General features: G+C 45.1%; 1 protein-coding gene across 1 annotated transcript in view; it reads left to right on the top strand.

Annotated features, from left to right (window-relative positions):
- The window catches only part of FUBP3 (far upstream element binding protein 3), a 1,726,332-nt gene that overhangs the window by 919,091 nt on the left and 786,793 nt on the right, over positions 1–20,448 (top strand). Inside the window, exon 10 of the mRNA XM_044058146.1 lies at positions 840–942. Coding sequence (XP_043914081.1) covers positions 840–942 — 103 coding nt within the window. The remainder of the gene's footprint in view (positions 1–839; positions 943–20,448) is intronic.

The following is a 20,448-nucleotide window of genomic DNA, read 5'->3' as shown; positions in this document are numbered from 1 at the left end:
GGAAATAGGAAATACACCCCAGGGATCACTTCTGTGTCTCTGCCGGACAGTGGCACAGAAAAATAACTTTCTTGGGTGGCGTAAGCTATGGCACCTTGCTGGCTAGGCTTACGTAGGCCCTTGGGCCGATAGCCTAGTACCTACCTATGAACCTTACTAGAGCTATCTTCAGCAAAGCAGTCACTGCAGCAGTTAGTGTACCACCCACTTGTCCCCATCTTGGATTTGAAATAGATTTTGTTGCACTTAAAGCTTGTGTGATTATCTGTAGCATGGGATTTTCAAAACTGTGTGTCAATAGGTTGCTTTGTTACTCAAGAGTCTTACCATTAAATCCTGATTCCCATATATCATACTTAACAGTTTAGTAACCTTTTCCTTCAGAGCAGGAGATGCTGGTGTTCATTTTTTATGAATGACCTGTAGCAACCATTATTTGTTGGCTTAAGCACAAGGCCAGGTTTTATAATGATGTAGAAGGGTGATGGCTAAGAAAATGACCATATCCCTCAGCTGTATTGGTGAAGAAAGCTTTGAATGCAATAAATTATTGCTAGATTGTACGTCCTTGAAGGTGAAACCAATTTTTGAGTAACTTTGTATTACTTTGCTCATCTGTGACTCGTGCATCTTGTGTGTAAAGGAGCCACATATTTCACACCCTGGCGGTTTGATGGTTTCAGTGGTGTAATAATGTGTAATATTGCTTTGCCCCCTCCATTATTGATGAAGAATGTCTGTGTGAAGAGTAAGTGTTTTGGAAAAGGGGTTTTTCTTGGCAAATCTAATAGTCTTGTCATTTTTCATTTCTTAGCTATTGTGGATTTTTTTATTTTTAGGTATCCGTTCCAAGGTTTGCTGTGGGCATTATAATAGGAAAAAATGGAGAAATGATTAAGAAGATTCAGAATGATGCAGGAGTGAGAATTCAGTTTAAACCAGGTTGGTAATTTGCAGTATGTTGGTCCTTTATGTATCCATCTTGTAATCTTTTTACTTTACTAGTTTATCAAAATTGTTGTGTTGTGTGCTCTTTTGTGTAAAACTGTTTAGTAGTTAGACTTCGCCTGAGAGGTTACAGGGGTAGCTGTCTATGTAATGTATTACTCTGCTGCCATGGTTATAGATCATGTATGCCTTTCTGTTTTAGACCACCAAACAAAAATGGAATAAAGAGTAAACCCTGTGAATATTGACAGTATTAAAATGCAACTTTTGTAGAAATATGAGTACATAAGCTCAGTATAGAAGCTTAAGTCTGAAAATGGGAAGAGGCAGAGTATGCAAAATTGTAACCTGCTGTGGGTGATCACATTAAATAATACAGCTTAGTACATTTTCCTTGCACAGCAGGCTTTGCTTAATAGCAAGTCATCTGCTTGGCCACTGGGCTGAGAAATTTGAGTGTGTTGATAATGGAGTATGATTTTGTAAGTCACTAAAGGGGGAAGTCTGACTTCCATGAGATTGAGACCTGGGGAGCAGTTCCTGTCAGGATTTTAAAATCTCCTTTTGAGTGCTTTAACTGTTTTCATCGTTCACAGAGGAGTTTGATAAGAAGTTTACCAAATGTCTTTATTATGCCTTTTCCAGTACACTTGCTTTAAAATGGTAAACTAACCAGCAGCACTGACCTCATTTATATGTCTTTTGCATGTGCTTACCCAACGTAGCAGCTTTTTAGAGCTCCGAATTCTCTCCTTTGACTTCTGTGATATCGGACTGGGTAAGCGCCTCCCATCAGGGGAAACCTAACCCTTGTGATAGGAAGTCGGTTGTTCACTTTTTTAGTGCCAGCAGTAGCATTATAGCTTTCAGACTGAGAAGAATTTAATGTACACCGTATATATTTTATTAAATATATATAAAATTGTGTGTTAACTTTTTATTTTGATATGCTTGCTATTTACTACTGCTGTTAATTCCTCTTGGAATTCTAACTTATCACTGCATTTGTATGTTTAATACTGCTTTTAAGCAGTTGTGGAGCTTTTCTAATGTGTTTTATGACTTGTACTGGGAAACTGAAGATGTTCTTCTATTCCCATGTTGCAGTATTCTTACTGTGGGATCCTCTGCCTCAAACGACCCGAACGTTCAGGTAATGCAAAAGCTTGAGCCTGGTTGCTGCCAGGTGCATGGGATGTCACACTCAGGGTCATAAACCAGGGGTCTTAAATGTGACATATGCACACACAGACCTCAGAACTTCTCTGCCACAGTCCAATGTCCGATCGATTGATTCACTACACACTCTAGAAGACGTCTACAGATAAGTACCCCACTGGGGAAATTTCTTTTTCTTGCTTGAGCTTTGGTTGCTTGCTTGCTGTTATTATTTAGCTGATGTCTGCTAGAATGGGGAAATGTAGGTGTGGGTGTCAGATTCCGCACAAGGATTCACTTGAACTTTGTTCTGCTTAAGCCAAGAATATGACCACCCCACCTGTAGCATCTGCCAGTCGTTCGTGCCAAAACCCTTTGTAGTCATCTGGCAGCCCTAAAACTCTTATCTCGAGAATCAGTGATTAAAGAGTTTAGCCCTATGTATGGATTCAGAGTCGGACGTTGAGGCGGAACCATCTAAAAATAAGCCCAAGGTTGCAAGGCCTACCGCTTCTGCCCCTCTGTCATCGGACATTCTGCCAGCCATTGATTTAAGGGTTGAGGGATATCCACTAGAACCAGCAATTTCAGCAACTACCCTCATGGAAGCCACCTCAGAAACACCGGTAAGCACGTCCACGGAGGTCATTCTGACATAGGCTTTGGCTAAGGTCGAGGGGGAACCAGGCTCTGCTGGACGTCCGCCTACTCTCCAGGAATCAGAACCCTCTCCTACAGGCCAGACCCCTGATACTAGGTCCTCTCTTCTACTGTCTACTTCTCTTAAGAGGAAGCAAAAAACTAAACATCTGCCTACTTCCTCTGAGGATCAACCAGACTAGCATACTTTTTGGTTCAGATCTTTATGGCTGTTAGGCCTTCAGCCTCTCCTGCTGCCACATTGTCTGCTCTAAGCCCCAGGCCAGCTCAAGATGCTTCCATTCATCCCACTCACACCCAGAAGGAAGACTCCTCCTCTTCCTCCTCAGATGAATCCTTTACCTACACCTCCCATATAGCTTCCCCCTGGATTAATGCTCCCCAGATGGGGACTCCCTAGAGGGAGACTCACCCATTGAAGACATTTATTTTGGGGAAACAATAAAATGCGGGAGTATTTCAAGTGGGATGCAACTCAGATGACCTAGGTTCAAAAGAGATGTTTTGAACTACTTCAGGTGGAGTCACCCTCTCCCTCTGCTTATCCCGCCTGTGATTCCAGCCTACCTAGATGCATTTGCATCAGCCTCAGTCACCAGAATCACAGCCCCCAACTTCCAAAAGACCTGACTGCTTTTACATGGTCCCGATGAGCACAAATTTCTCATTAAGCCGCCAACGGTAGATCCTACAGTTATTGCATTGAGTCCTGACAAACAGTCCAGATTAATACCTTCCTCCTGTTCCTTTTTGCCATTAGACAAGGACTGCAAGTCTTGGACAGACTGGGGAAAAAGATGTACACACCTTCCACACTGTCTTTCAGGGCCATCGATCATCAGACCCACATGGTTAAATATGCCCAAGACTTGGTTTCTCAGGCATTCTCCTTGCATTCCTCCATGCCTGACTCTCCTAGCAAATCTCAGGTAGCAGCTAAGCTGTCCTTAGCATCACTGGTTGCCAGACATTCTGTAAAGTGCAGCCGTGATGCGCTGAGGCCTCTGCTAGTTCTGCAATTTCAGCCTCTGTAATGTGCAGGTATTCTGGGCTTAAGCTTCAGCCCCTTCCTGAAGATTTTAAAAATAAAATCTTAGATGCACCACTTGACAAAAAATTCTTGTTTGGCAAACAGTCTGCTGAGCTGTTCAAAAGCTTCCAGGAAAAAAGCAAGGAGCTTCAGGACCTCAAACATTTACTGGTCTCTCCAGTCCCTAAATTTTACAGATACTACCCTGCCAAGACCACCTTTGTCAGAAGGGCCCCAGCCCCATCCACCTTCTCCTCATCTAGACACAGAAAATGGCCTAGAAAGGCATCTGCCCCAAGGCAGCCCCTCCTCAACCTACCACCAGGCAGCCTTTTCAAGAAAAAAATAATAATGTGTGACTGCCTCAGCCACCTCCCCTTCTCGTCCCGCCTCTTTCACTGTCAACCCCTCCTCTGGAAAAAAGTAACTTCAGACTGTTGGGTATTGGCAGTAGTGGAAAAAAGGTGCTTCATGTCTTGGCAGGAAAGGCCCCTTCCCCAAGGCACCCCTCCCCCAATCCAGTTGCACCTATTTACTCAGGTTGTCCAAGAGCTACTCACCCAGGGGACCATAGAAAGTGTCCCCTCAGGCCAAGAAGGGAGGAGGCTCTATTCCAGGATCTTCCTAGTGCTAAAAAAAGGATGGCCCTTGGAGCCCTATCCCGGATATGTCCTTCCTAAACCTTTTTCTGAAGGTCCCTTCCATCAGAATATTATCACTACAAAGCCATCTTCCACTATTGGCACCAAAAGTCTTCATGGCCACTTTGGACTTGAAGGAGGCTTACCTCCACATCCCCATCCACCCAAACTACAGAAGGTATTTGCGTTTTGCTGGACCCGCTTCACACTTTCAGTTTATTGCCTTGCCCTTTGGTTTATCCACTGCACCAAAGGTCTTGACAAAGTGCCTGTCCCCAGCAGTAGCCTACTGCAGAAAAAAAGACATTCAGATATACCCCTACCTTGACCTCTTCATCCTAGTAGAAGAGGAAAGCATTCTCAAAAAACACTTATTATTCACAAGGTGGACCTGCTCACACAGCAGAAGGGGTCTGTCATTCATTCACACCTGGAGATGTTCTTCTTAACCCTCTGGGTGATAAACACTTGATTCCCTTCAGACACCGGTACTCCGAGGACGTGCTATCCATCCTGCAGGAGGCCAGGAAACCCACTACCAGGAAATCCTTTGTTTCCAAATGGAAAAGGTTCTCCAAATGGTGTCCCCAGAAATGGAGACCCTTTCCAAGTGGATGTTCCACTACTCCTAGCCTGTGTGTTTGAGCTCATAAAATCAGAGCTTTCATATTCTTCAGTGAAGGTCCACTTACCTGTCATTTCTGCCTGCTTAACTTTCGATCCACCTCTTCTTTCCAGGTTGGATGTCAAACTATTCTTAAAAGGGGTTCTCCATGTTAGGCCACCAAAGAAACCTATTCCACCACCTTGGGACCTAAACTATATACTAGAGAAAGTCACAGTTGCACCCTTTGAACCAGCAAGCTCTGCTTCTCTATAGATGTGCACATGGAAAACTGTCCTATTAGTAGCCCTTACTTCAGCCAGGAAGGTTTCCAAATTGCAAGCACTCATGGCATCCCCCACCCTACACAATCTTCCACAAAGATAGGGTGACCCTTAGCACCAATCCCTCCTTCATGCCCAAAGTGGTCAATGAACTGTCCCTCAATTAGTCTGTTCATTTATGCACCTTCTTTCCTTCTCCTCTGAATGACAGTGCGAATACTCCACTCCCTTGATGTCCACAGACAGTTAAGGTTCTATTTGGACAAAACCAAAACCATTAGAAAGTCCAGTCAGCTCTTTGTGTCCTTCCACCCCAGGTCCCTGTGCAAGGCTGTATCCAAACAAACTATATCCTCCTGAATACAAAAGACTAATCTGATGTTGTTAGTCTTCTTTCCATTCATCACTGATTGGTTCGGTTCCAAGCCCTCGGAACCGAGTCGGCCTTTTTACCAAGCTTGCACCATCCAAAAAACTCTCGAGCTAAGTCTCTATCCAGAATGCCCTTCTCCCTGTTACCTCAGATCTTGTTTGCCGTGTAGCCGTAAAGCCGCGTTTTAGCTGAGCTCTTGGCTAAGTGGAACTTTTTTGATATTTGTGTGAAAAATTTTGGATAGCTTCATATTTTATTAAGCGATTAGTATTGCTGGAGTCTTTTCTTATGTCTAGCCTTGCTTTTCCTCTCTACCCATTATTACCATTGGTAAACTTTCAAGTACCATTGTTGGTACGGCCTTTCCTCCTTTACCCTTGTGGCATTTCTTCAATACCATAGTTGCTATTGTCTCTTCTGTTTAATTTATTAGCTTTGACTTTTATTCAGGTGTTTCCCTTCCTTTCTCTGCATACCAGTGTATTGTTATATTTGTGACTTTTTTGAACAGAGTTGACTTTATTATAGTTGGATTATCCAGTTGGCCTGTGGTGTTTTTTTTATATCAAGATGTCGGATAAGAAGGGTATTTCAGGTTTTAAGCACTACTTCATGTAAGGGCAAGTTACCTAACAATGATTCTCATGACTGTGTTTACTGTTTGGGAGTGTCCCACCTCTCGGTGCAGCCTCTTTGTGACATTTGTCAGAGTTTTAGTCAACGCACTCTTAATGAGCGCAAAAATAAACTCATTCTGAAAGGGTTACTCAAGTCTCCCTTCTCAGAGGCCATTTCTGAGATGGAGGTCTCAACCCCTCCTTCTAAGGACAAAGAGAGATCCCACTCTGTTCCTTCTTCTCCATCAGGTGATCAAACCAAGCCTGGGAAATCAAAGGTCCCAAAGTTATCTTCGGAGCATAAATCTGCCTCTTCAGCTCAGTCTTCTTTGGCTCCTACCAATTCAGAACCTTCGATACCTGCACCTGTTTTGGCACCAGTCCTGCCACCAGCACTGAACATAGACCTTACTATGCCCGTTTCAACTTTGGCACCTGTGGCCACTTTGGCTCAGGGCACACAGACTACGCCATTAGTTTCCATTTTGGAACCGGCCGTTTCGGCACCGAGCATTGTACCAACCTCACTGGATTTTGACCCCTTCACTTCCGGTCTTGAAACTAGAGACTTAGGTGCTGGCAGACATTGCACCACAGACCCGATACTCCCCTTCTGTAGATCTGATGTTCATCGTGTTACACTGCTGCAGTCATTACACTTGGGTTATCCTGCCGTAAGGCGGTTCCCTGGTCGGCCTGAGTTCCAAAGTCTTGGTCCGGCGTCGGTTGCTGTCACCTCCTCCCTGACGTCAGTGCGACAGGGGTATATAAGATGCAGCCGACGCCATTTTCTTCAGTCTTTCTTGCCGCGCGGTGCCCAAAGCAAAAGCAGTTCACAAGTGCCGGTCAGCCATCTCCTGAGATTTTCATTCCGAATACAGAACCGAAGTCTTCTACAAAGCTAAGTACCCTGTTCGGGAAACTTTTTCTTGCCTCAGACCGATGTCAGTAAAAGTTAATAACTGTATTTCTTGTGGGAAGCAAATACCTCATAAGGATTTCCATTCCTATTGTATCCCATGCCTAGGCCCAGACCACGACGTCACTGGTTGTCAGTTTTGTGCTAGGTTTAACAAGCACACTATTAAACGTCGGTTTGATTTTGCCCGACATTATTTTGGTAGAAAATTCAGTTATACCATGCCGTCGGAACTTTCTACGACTGGAATACACAAAAAGCGCAAAGACAAGGATAGGCATCCGAGGCCCAAAACTGACAAAAAAGCCTCTTCTAGGCCAGTTGCTGGTTCTCCGGTTTTCAGCGAGGCGCCTTCGCAGCCCCTGACGACCGCTTCTGTAGAACCACAGGCCGCCTCTGACTCCCACGTGGAGATGGCTGGGCCTTCAGATGCACAAGTTATTCAGCCTACCGAAACTAACCTTTCAGAGGGATCCGGAGTAGCTGAGCAACCCACAGCTTCAGAGGGTATCTTCAGACCTACTCAGTTAAGCATTAAACCCTCAGCTAAGTCTAAGCCTCCTTTAAAATCAAAGAAACAAATTCAGCATTCTCCAGGACAGGCCTCCGTGCCTAAGAAACAGATGATCAAAATGGCCGAAGACCTAATCACTGATCGGGGGGGGGTCCCATCCCCCTCCTGATAAAAGCCTAGACAGGATGCAGACTATGACTCATACGACCAGGTGTCCATCTCTTCTGATTCATCCTCAGACCTAGGATATTCTTTACCACCTTATGAGGATTCTGATGCTGAGGAAACAATTCCATCAGCCTCACCGCCTGAGGACTACTCCTTTGGGGAACCCTACATACCATGAGGGAGCATTTCCACTGGGAAGGCCAGGATTACTCAGAATCCAAGAAAAGGCTCAGAGACTTCCTTTAATTACCTCAACACAGACCCCTTGCTATTCCGCCAGTGTTAGATATTGAAGATGATGTGTATACTGAATCCAGTTTAAATCCTGATTCCTTACCTCCAGCCCCTGTTAAACCTGACAGATACTACAGAGTCCCTGACTCACACAAATTTCTGTATAAAAACCCTGTAGCTGACCCTGAAACTATTTCTCAGGGACCCAAAGGGGTTAAGGCTTCATCAGCCAAGAATCCAGTTCCCTCTGACAGAGATTCCAGAGCATTAGACAGATGGGGAAAGAAAGTATATACATCTGCAACTTTAGCAATGAGAGCCTTAAATTGCCAGTTTCACATGCTAAAATATCAGCAATTTTTACTGTCTCAGTTAAAACAAAAAATGTTTCCAGAATCAGATCCTCCTAATTTTAATGAAATGCTGGATTTATTGCATGCAGCTGAACAAGTGGGAAAGCATACTTTGCAATGTGGTTTTGATTCTCTAGAGGCCTCCTGCAGAGCAGCAGCTACAGGCTCTGTCATTAGAAGACATGCTTGGTTAAAAGAACATACGTTACCAGATCATGTTAAAGCAAAATTATTGGATGCACCTTTGCAGCAGGATGTGTTATTTGGATTTAAGGCAGAAGAGGTATTAAAGAAAATGGAAGATAAGGCAAAATCTATGCAAACTGTGAAGGATTTCTTACAGGTTCAGCCTCCTAGATTTAGCAGAAACTGGCCAACTAAGAATTGGTCCTTTCCAATTACAGACAGACCTCAAAGGGGAAGATACAGACGTCCAAGAGGTAGAGGTCAAACACAAGGTCCTTACAGGCCTCGACAATGGGTTGCATCAGGCCAGAAAGAAGAGGAAGACAGGCCCCAACCATATAAAAAGCAGCTCCAATGACTTCCCACTACAGCTGCCAAACAAATCTCTCTTGGCATCCCCCTTGGGAGGAAAACTGGCACTCTTCTACCACAATTGGCAAATGATCACCAAAGACAAATGGTTTCTCAACAGTGTATTTCAAGGTTACAGGTTCCACTTTCACATTCTGCCAAGGTTAAAAGGAATGCCAAATCTGCCACCAAATCAATGGGCAGAGGCTCAAAAACAAATGACAGCACTCATGGATATGAGAGCTATTCAAAAGGTACCATCACAGGAGCAAGGACAAGGATTTTAGTCAAGACTCTTTCTGGTACCCAGAAAGGACAAAGCCTGGAGGCCCATTCTGGATCTTTCGTCTCTAAACACTTACCTGGATGTTCCGAAATTCAAAATGTTGACACTACAGCAGCTTCTTCCCATGCTGGGCAAGAAAGCTTGGCTCGTGACCTAGGACCTCAAGGAGGCATACCTGCATGTCCCTATCAGACAAAACTGCAGAAGATACCTCAGATTCATAGCTGGTTCAATGCACTACCGATTTTCTGCACTGCCCTTTGGCTTATCTACTGCGCCCAGGGTCTTCACAAAGTGCCTGGCACCAGTAATTGCATTTTGCAGACAGAAAGGAATTCAGATTTATCCGTACCTGGACGACTTCCTGATTCAAGCAGAGAGCAAGGACGTTCTTCTAAAGCATCTGGCGTTTGTAAAAAGGTTAAGTTGCCTGGGGTACACAGTAAATATAAAGAAATCAAAACTAGTTCCCTCACATGAGATTATATTCCTGGGTGCCCGGTTGAACATAACGGCCCAGATGGCTTATCTCACGCCATACAAGCAAGGACAACTGACTCAATACTTTCAGTTGATGGCAACAAAGACCCAACTCCCTGCATGAAAAATTCTGCAGGCCTTGGGTTACATGGCATCTTGCATACTACTAATTCCATATGCCAGACTGCATATGAGGAAACTACAATGGTACCTAAAGAATGTATGGTCTCAACACTGTCAAAGTTTGGAAACAGTTGTACCACTAATTCCTTGCCTTCAACAGGAGTTTCAGTGGTGGGCTCAAGATTGTCACCTCAACAAGGGACAGCCTTTTACACAACCCACAGCCAGGCAAACACCACTGACAACAGATTCATCGGATTACGCCTGGGGAGCACACATGGCAGGCAAATGTATTCAGGACACGTGGCCCGCAGAACAAAGGCATCTTCACATCAATCAAAAAGAGATGCTAGCTGTACAAAATGCCCTTATAGCTTTCAAGGACCTGCTGCATCCAGGACAACTACTGCTAAAGACAGACCACACCACAGTTATGTGGTACATAAACAAGCAAGGGGGCACTCACTCATACCCCCTTTGCAGACAAGCCATGACCTTGTGGAACACAGCTATAAACCTTCAAGTTCATCTGCAAGCACAATTCCTGCCAGGAGAGAAAAACATACTGGCAGACGACTTAAGCAGAAACATCATGGATCCCTACGAATGGGAATTGAATCCACAACTATTCGGAATGATAACACAGAAATGGTGGAGCCCGGACATAGATCTGTTTGCATCCCCAATAAACTGCCAGCTACAAAAATTCTGCACAAGGAGTTACCATCCACAAGCATAGAAAGTGGATGCCCTCTCATTCAGCTGGGAGAACCTACAAGTATACGCTTTCCCACCACTACCTCTCCTGCCAAAGGTACTCATAAAAGCCAGGCAAGAAGAGCCAAAGATTATCCTGATTGCACCAGACTGGCCACTCCAGCACTGGTACCCAATCTTAAGGAGCTTAGCACAAGAACCACCCTGGATTTAGCCTCAAATCCCACATCTGCTGATTCAGCACAACAGTCAAATACTGCACAGCCAGCTAAAGCCCTTAAACCTAGCTGCATGGAAGATTCCTTAGTCAAGCAAGCAATGCCTCTCTCCAAAGCTGTTTTGGATGTCATTCTGGAGGCCAGAAGGCCTAGTATCAGGAAAGCCTATTCGGATAAATGGAAGAGATTCTGTGCCTGGAACCAAACTCAAAGCCTTGACCGTCTTCTCCCAAACATTCCTCAGATACTACAATACTTAACTGAGATGCTGGACAAAGGCCTCTCCTTCTCATCCATCAAGATCCATGCCTCTGCCACCTCTGCTGATTACAACACGGATCCACCAATTTCCTCTAATCCTCTGTTAAAACAGTACCTCAGAGGGGCTAAAAACATAAGACCGCCCCGTAGAGCACCTACTCCAACTTGGGACCTCAACTTTGTTTTGGAAAAATTAACTTTACCTCCTTTTGAGCCAGCTAACACAGCAGAATTAAAATATATCTCTTGGAAAACTGCTCTGCTCCTGGCAGTAACATCAACACGAAGAGTTTCAGCATTACAGGCACTAATGGCAGTGGAACCTTTCCTCATTTTACACCAGGACAGGGTGTCTTTAAGAACTAACCCTACGTTTATGCCAAAGGTGGTATCCAGTGTGGCTCTAAACCAAACTATTCACCTGCCAACTTTTTATCCTAAACCACAGAATAAAGGGGAGAGACTACTGCATTCTTTGGACATTCACTGGCAGTTACGCTTCTACTTGGACAAAACCAAAGCTTTCAGAAAATCTCAGCAATTATTGGTAGCATAGGCTGCAGGAGAACAGGGAAAAGCCATTTCAAAACGGACTATTTCAAAATGGATAGGACATTGTATACATTTCTGCTACACATACCATGGAAAACCTGTACCTAGCAGCATTAGATCTCACTCCACCAGGGCAACAGCCACTTCAACTGCCTGCCTCAGAGGAGTACCTACCAAGGATATTTTGGAAGCAGCAACTTGGAGTTCTTGTACATACCTTCACCAAGCATTATCATCTGCCTCTATACTCTAAATCCAGAGCTGGCTTCGCCACTGCAGTGCTGCAGGGCCTTATAGCCACTCCTAATGCCTTATAGAACCAGTCACCCTACCTCAGCTTTTTGATTCTACCCAAGTGTAATGACTGCAGCAGTGTAACACGATGAACATAGTACAGTTTTGTACCTACCATAAATGTAGATGTTAGAGTGTATACACTGCTGCAGTCCAGGTTACCCTCCCTCCTTCCCCTCTTATTGGCTGGCACGTAACTATGTCTTCTACCCTTTACTACCTATGGGGAGTATTTGCTGGTAGCTGTAAGTTGTTGTTTGCTTTTCTTATGTATGTTTTATTAGCAATTGGAATTGCCTACCTATTTAGAGGCACCTGACATCTGGGGCAAGAAAAACTGAAGAAAATGGCGTCGGCTGCATCTTATATACCCCTGTCACACTGGTGTCAGGGAGGAGGCGACAGCAACCGACGCCGGACCAAGACTGGAACTCAGGCCGACTGGGGAACTGCCTGACGGCAGGATAACCCAAGTGTAACGACTGCAGCAGTGTATACACTTGAACATCTACATTTATGGTAGGTACAAAACTGTACTTTTCTGGGCCAGGTGTATAGCCCCTTCATTTACTGTCCTGATTCACCGTCGGGAGTATCCACTAGATCCACCAGGAGCCGTCTGGAACACGATGTGGTGCGTCTTGTAGACCAGCTGTTAGCCAGGGAGCTTCCCTCACTTTCTAAGATCCATCCACCTGCAGGATTTGGGTTGTCTTATCCACAGACTCCATCTCGATTCTGAAGCCTTCTGCCCCAACATCCTTCTTGGAACCCATCACCTCGGTTCCTACTGTGCATCTTACTCTGGGTTCGAGTTTGCCCTTTTGGTCTTCGGTTCCCCCTGAACCGGTCCTTCCTCAGTCTGGGGATTAAGGGATGGTCATGTCAGCCTGGGTTATGGAGCTGCCTCTCTCCTCTGTTCCATTCTCAGTGCCGATAGCCGCATCCTCGCCGATTCTGCTTGAAGCTCCATCTGTGGAGGTGGGTTCGTCGGAGCGGGGTATGACCCCGGTCCCGAAGTCGTCTTTCTCTGTTCCGGGCTCCCATCCCTCTTCGGGCAGGCCTGCCTTCTGCGCGATGGAGAGGGTCTTGCTTCTGGCAGCACTCATTTGATGTTGGAACCCCAGTTTTCACCCACTGAGCTTACAACTGTCACAGACCTTAAACACCCCCCCCCCCCATCGGGACACCGGGCAGAGAAGCCGCAGGACACCCCTGTACAGGGTACCCGCTCTTCTGAGTATTCCTCAGAGACCCCCACTGAGGAGCCCCCTCAAACGAAGACGTGCAAGAGGAAGCGCATGGATTCGCCCGAAGAATCCTTAATGGAAGACACGGCTTACGATGATGGTGAAGGGTCCCCACAGTCCCCTCCTGATGTCTCCTTCGGAGACATCCTGGAAATGTTAAAGCAGAGAGGTGACTGGAAGTCCTCCAACCCTTCATCTGAGGAGTCAGTGTTCCTGCAGGCTTTTTACACCTGGCCGTCTACCTCTTGTGTGACCCGCCTGCAGACGAGCTCGTCGTGCAGTGCTCTTGGAAGAACCCTGATTCCATTGAGCTGATCCCTCAGAGACCAGACAAAATTCTTTCCCCTCCCGAGGAGAACCTACATTGGTCCAGAGGGTTACATGTTGATGCTGTGGTGGCGGCCACGAAAAAGGACTTGGCTGAGGCAAGTCCCGCCATCCACCCGCTCAACAGGGAGTCCCAGGCAGTGGCCAGACTTGGGAAGCTTGTTTTTGCATCAGGGACCTTTGCTATATGGTCCCTGAATTATTTGGCACGTTTTACGAGGCTCCAGAGGGACTTGATCTCCGAACTCTCTGGTACGCTCGCAGGACACTTGTCTGACGAGGTCAGGAAAAAAGTGGCCTCGCAGTTTGCAACCCTGGAATCAATATCCCACTCGTCCATGAGGTTGCTGTCACATGCGACCAAAGGGGTGGCTAGAGCAGCTGGTTTGGGCATTGTTATGAGGCATCATGCCTGTATGCGCATTTGTGACCTTGTGGATCCCTGCAAGTCTTCCTTTCTGAATGCTCCCATCGAATCTTTGTCCCTTTTTGGCTCCAAAGTGAAGGACACACTAGCCAGGTGCGAGCAAAACTGAAAGACCCTGTCTGCTTTAGGCCTACAGTTTTCCAGCCCTCAACGTACCTTCTCCAGGAATCAGAGGAGTGGAAAAATGTGGCATAAGAAATCTCAGAGTCCTTTCAATGCCACAAGTGGTGATGATACCTCCAGAGGCAGAGGGGTAACAATTCCGGAAGACGCCCCTATAGATGCAGAGGGAGTCCTTGTAACCAAGGCTGCAGGGACTCTTTCTCTGGATAGCCTTATCAGCACTCCTGAGGAGCAGCCTGATTGCTTACCTCTGGAAGCAGTTGGTGGTCGTTTCTATCTGCACCAAGCTGCCTGGCAATCTATCACCACCGATAGTTGGATGCAGAGCATTATCACCAGAGGTTACACAATTCCCCTTTCTTGTCAGCCAAATTTTCCAAGAAAACTTCCTGACGTTCCACCTAGTCAAAGGGAAGAAGCAGCTTCAGAGATTATAAAGCTGTCTCAAAAAAGAGTCATCCAACCAGTTCCACCAGACCAGTTTGGATCCGGATTTTACTCTAGATTCTTTTTGGTGCCAAAAAAGACAAGGGACTGGAGAACCATTTTGGATCTCAGCAGCTTAAACAAGTCCGGGTGTTTCCATGTCTAGACAACTGGCTCCTCACCGCCCCCACCAAGCATCTTCGGGTAACAGCACTGCGTTATACTCTCTCTCTCTCTGGCAAAATTGTTGGGAATAATGATACATTGGGAGAAATCAAACCTTTTCCATACACAACAAATAGAGTTCATTGGAGCAATGTTCAATACTCAGTCCTGTCGGGTATCACTCCCAATGTACAGTCTCCATCGATTGAGGCTTCAACTCTGGGTGATACTCTCTCAAACAACAGTCTCTGCAAGGGAAGTTCTTCAAGCCCTAGGTTCTATGGCAGTATCGATACAAATAGTGCCTCTAGCAAAGCTACATATGCGGATTCTGCAATGGCTCCTTCTGTGTCAAAGGTTCTCAAACTATCACCCACCTTGGGTACCAGATTCGAATAACCAACTCCTGAAAACAGGACCTGCTTTGGTGGATGAGGCCAGATGCAGAACTTTGGAGTTATCCATTTCAATCTCCTCAGCCCACAGCCATTGTGACCACGGATGCTTCCCTGATCAGGTGGGGGGGGGGGCATTTCCAGGGAAAGACTCTCCAAGGCACATGGTCCACCTCAGAGGCCCTCATGCACATCAGTGTTCTGGAACTGAGAGCTGTGCTATTAGCATTGCAAGCCTTCCATTTGACTCTCCCTTCCAGGACAATTGCAATTCAATCAGACAATATGTCAGTGGTTTGGTATATCAGCAAGCAAGGAGGAACCATTCCTACCCCCTATGTCAAGAAGCCATGAGAATTTGGCAGTGGGTGATAGTTTCCAACCACTTTTTGATAGCAACGCATATCCCGAGGAGCTTCAACGTGATTGCGGACAAACTGAGCAGATGGGTCCTCATGCCTCACGAGTGCTCCCTCAACCCCAAGGTGGCATCAGTAATCTTCAGCCACTGGGGCCAGCCTTACTGCGATCTCTTTGCCTCCCCATCAACCAAGTGCAGCAGTTATTTCGCCCTATTTTCCCCGGAGGGGGAGTCAGCAAGGGACGCTCTGATCCACGATTGGCCCATGGAACTTCTTTACACTTATCCTCTCATCCCTCAGATCCCACAATTTCTAAAGACAGCTCTTTGGTTGAGATGCAAGGTGATCCTCATAGCCCCATTCTGGCCTCAACAAGTTTGGTTCCCCTTCCTTCGGCCTCACCTAGTATGCCCGCCGTGGATTCTGGACCCTCTGCCAGATCAGATTACTCACCCCCCAAGGTTTGAGTCACCCAAATCTGCCCAATCTCAAGCTGACAGCTTGGTTTCTCCACTTCCACTAGTCACCAGGCAAGCTAATCTCTCCTCGCCTGTTTGAGATGTCATTCTGGCCTCTCACAAACCTTCCACCAGAAGACTTTTTCAGGATAAATGGAAAAGGTTCTCCATCTGGTCCAAGGATAACATACTAGACCCGTATTCGGCTCCAGTTGCTGCAGTGCTTCAATACTTGGCTAAGTTTTTTGATAATGGAGCCTCTGCCTTTATGGTTCGAGTACATCTGGCGGCAATTTCTAATTTCCACAATGGTATAGATGGCACCCCTCTTATCACCTCATGCTTTTGCAAGGCTTTCCTCAAGGGGACCTTCTCATATCAGGCCTCCTGTCAGTCAAGCCCGTGCAACCATGGAACCTCACTCTAATCCTTCAGTCTTTTCCACAAAAACCTTTTGAACCTTCTGTGAAGTGTGACCTAAAGTTTTTGTCTTGGAAATCCTTGTTCTTGGTAGCCATTACCTCTGCCAGAAGAGTCTCTGAGCTGCAGGCATTGTGTATCAAGAGGCCCTATCTGGTCTCTCATAAAGACAGAGTATCACTTCGGATGAATCCATCCTTTCTTCCCAAAGTTGTTTCTGAATTCTCTGTTAACCACACCATTGATCTACCAGTGTTCTTTCTGAATTTTGCCAATAGATGAGAGTATTGCCTTTACTCCTTAGACGTGCATAGACAATTGAGATTTTACCTAGACAGGACCAAACCTATCTGTAAATCTGGACAGGTTTTCATCTCCTTTTCTGGGCCCAGAATGGGAGAGGCTGTTTCCAAGGTTACAATATCAAGATGGCTAAGGGACTGCATACGTTTCATCTATTCCCTTAATAATGAACCTATGCCAAAAGTTTAAGCTCACTCCACTAGATCTATGGCAACATCTATAGCATTCCATTCCAGGGCTTCCATGGATGACATCTGCGCAGCAGCTACTTGGGCTATGCCCTCGTACCTTTATTAATCATTACAAATTGGACTTTGCCTCCAGAGGGAGAGCTGCCTTCGGCTCAATGATACTCAGGAATGTTCTTCCATAAGGGCCACCCATGGACCTCAAGGTAGCTTGGGATTCTGCCCAATCAGTGATGAATGGAAAGAAGATTAACAAATCAGATAAAGAAGTTATATCTTGCCATAACGTTCTCTGTTGTGTTCATCTTCTTTCATTCATCACTTACCACCCTCATTCCCCCTCCAAAGGCTCCTGGGGGATGCTTTGGGTCTAAGTGGTGCCTTAGGGTATTTGCGCAGAAGTGGCCTTGGCTTTACTTCTTTTTCTCTAGCAAACCCGATCTGAGCTAACCGGGAGAAGGACATTCTGGGCAGAGACTTAGCTAGAGAGTTTTTTGGCTGGCACGAGCTTGTTAAAAAGGCTTGAGTCAGTTCTGAGGGCTCGGAACCGAACCCATCAGTGATGAATGAAAGAAGTTGAACAACACAGATGGAACATTATGGTAAGACATAACTTCTTTTTTTTCCTTCTGCTACTCTTACCATGGCAGAGATATTTGCCTTAAAACGTTATGGCACATTCTACAAGAGCCATGGCCTCTTCTGGAGGCTTCCTCAAAGGCTTGGACACAGCCACCATTCTTGAGGCAGCCACATGGTCCTCTGTGCATACCTTTACCAAACGTTACAAATTGGGCCATGTCTCCAGGGTCAGGGCAGGATTTGCAAGTGCAGTCCTCCATGGATTCGTGGGAACTGCAACGTCTTCCACCACCCTTTTCTGTTCTTGAGGTGTGGCACTCTCAGACAGTAAGAATACTGCAACATGGGAATAGAAGGACGTAGATTAGTTGTGTAAAATCTTACCATAACCATGGATGTCCCTTCTTTTCCATGTTGGAGTATTTCTTCCCACCCACCTACTCCCCCTTTCATTACATTTACCCTGTCTTGATGGCATTTTTCTTGTACTCCTTAGACTGTTATCCGACTGGACAGTCAGTTCTGAGATCTGTGCGTAAAGACATCACATTTAAGGACCGTGGTTTATGGCCCTGGGTGTGACATCCCACGCAACTGGCAACAACCAGGTTTAAGCTTTTGCATAGGAGATGGACGTTCGGGTCGTCTGAGGCAGAGTATCCCACAGTAAGAATACTGCAACATGGGAAGAGACAGACATCTATGGTTATGGCAAGATTTTACACAACTAATATTTATATAATGTCAGTTGATAGCCTCATGATGTAGAGCATTGGTTTAGTTCCACTAGTTTCCTCTTTATCTGCTTCATTTTGATGTTCTGACAGGAAAGTGATGCTTTTTTCACTTTTTTGTTTTATATGATATTTACTACTGATTTAACGCTACTAGCTTTTTTCTTTATATTTGCTTTTTCTGTGGAGAGTTTTTCATTTCTGACAAGGGAATCTCTAAGTAAATGTTTTTTTATGCCGTTTTTAAATGTTTCCTTTTGATTTAATGGCATATATTTGATTTTTTGATACTATTTGAAAAAGTGAATTTTACTTGGTGCAGTGACCGTATGTGCTGTTTACTTATCTGTGCAGGGTGTAGGTCAGGGTTTAGCACACTTTCAACTCTTTCTGCTGTATTGTGTAGGGGCATAATTTATATTTTCTATTCTTGCTACACTTAGTCAGCCCTTGGTAGGGTCAGTGCTTTGTTCTGGTTGATGTTTATCCCCTTGACATGATGGATCCTGATATATGTGCCCCTATCAAATCCTGCTGCACCTAAATAGAAAATAAAAATCAACAAAAACATGTCTCACCCTGTAATTTGTGATTCTGTTATTGGGTTAAACCAGTCCACACGTCATTTACCATTTTCCACATCACCCTGTGGTGTAAGCCTACAGCATTCTATGCTACAAGGTCAGACACATCCTCTAGAGCTGTTTCCAGTACCTGGTTCAGGTACAAGAGAGGTCTGGGGTAAGAAACTCCTTGCCAGAGATAATACTCTTGTCACCAGATGTTTTGTCCACTAATGTAGTTCACAGTAAGAAGAAACTAACCTCACCACACTGCAGACAGTCAGGTTAATACCATTTGTAGGGCTGATCTGGTTTCCTTAGCTAAGAGTGTTTTACAGTCAGCTAATCTCAGACTGTGCTCATATTCAGAATGACTATGGGGCTACCTTCTCTAGTGATCAGTCTGACTACAGATTTAAATGGGGAGATTGCAGACAATAGTGAACACTTTGAGTCTGTCCAGTATGAGTCTTCATAAGCTGAACATGTTCAAAAACCCATACAGGTGTTCACCTTTCCACAGATGATAGCTAGGTTTAGAGATGTATTTGACTGGAAGGAATCTAGAGCTGTGCCGGAGATTGGCAGAGTTTATGATCTTATTGAGGATGAAATTCCAAATGTTTTGACTGTTCTTATTTTGTTAATGGCCTTAAAAGATGTCTATAAAACCCCTCTGGCTAGTAAGCCATTTTTTAAAAAGGTTGAGGAAATACAAGGTGTACCTTTGTCTTGCACTTCTCTTTACTCCTTTATCAGCTGACCCAGCTGCAGTTTATCCAGCTCATAACAATAAAAAGAGGTTCTTGGCTTCTTCTAACCCTATAACCCCAAATAAAATTGACAAGTGGTTAGGAGAGTTGGTTCAGTCTAGTAATTGTCTTTAGAGTTCTGAAATGTATGTAGAAATTTATTTGGCAATGTACTTAACAGTTTTAATTTTGCTGAATCTTTGTCCATTGAATAAAAATGTTATATGAATGACATTCTTTCTAGTATAACTCTGAATGTTATGTAGTCCAGTCTCGCCTTCATTCTTACCCGTAGGTTCGGAGCTGAACCTCGGCTCCGACTCGGTCATATTCTAGCTTGAAGTCTTCAATTGGCTCGTGGCTAAGAGGTATCCCATCATGCAACAGGTATATTCCCAGATCTCGTATGCCACACTCGTTACACTCAGACATGGTCTCGCTTTTGGCCGTGGCTAACATTTTATAAACTTTTGACTTATTGCTCAAAAAAGCTATTTTCATAGCTCTGTGTGTGTGGTAGTGGTGTTGTACTGCCTTTGTTTTGCTTCTCTTGCTGTTTTTGTGGCCTTTTCGTTGGCCATTTTGGTATCCCGTTAGTTTCCTTTCTTCCCACGGACTAGGCCCTTTTCAGTTAGAGGACCTAGTCCTCCCCATTGTTTCCGAGTGGTCTTTGGTTTGGTGCTCCATTCTGTTAGCTTATTAGTATTGTCATGTCTAGCGGTGCTATCCTGCCTTTGTTTCCCTGGGCAAGGCCTGTTTAAGTTAGAGGACCTAGTCCTCCCTGTAATCTTTTTTCCACCGGTTACTAGGTCGTTTTTAGTTGGAGGCTCTAGTTTCCAGTGCAGGGTTTAGTTGGGTCTAGTGTGTGTACATATTGCTTGGTACCTGTGTGTGTTCTCCTTTATTCAGCATGTCCAAGGATTCTAAGGAACGCAGTCCTTCGGGTTTTAAAAAGTGTGTTGAATGCAACAATAAAATGTCTTTGAGTGACAGGCACTCCGT

The sequence above is a fragment of the Protopterus annectens genome, chromosome 16.part0, assembly GCF_019279795.1.
Source record: "Protopterus annectens isolate FY-2018-M chromosome 16.part0, PAN1.0, whole genome shotgun sequence".
Lineage (NCBI taxonomy): Eukaryota > Metazoa > Chordata > Ceratodontiformes > Protopteridae > Protopterus > Protopterus annectens.
Note: the sequence above shows the minus strand (reverse complement) of the source record. Positions and strands in the feature narration are given on the sequence as shown.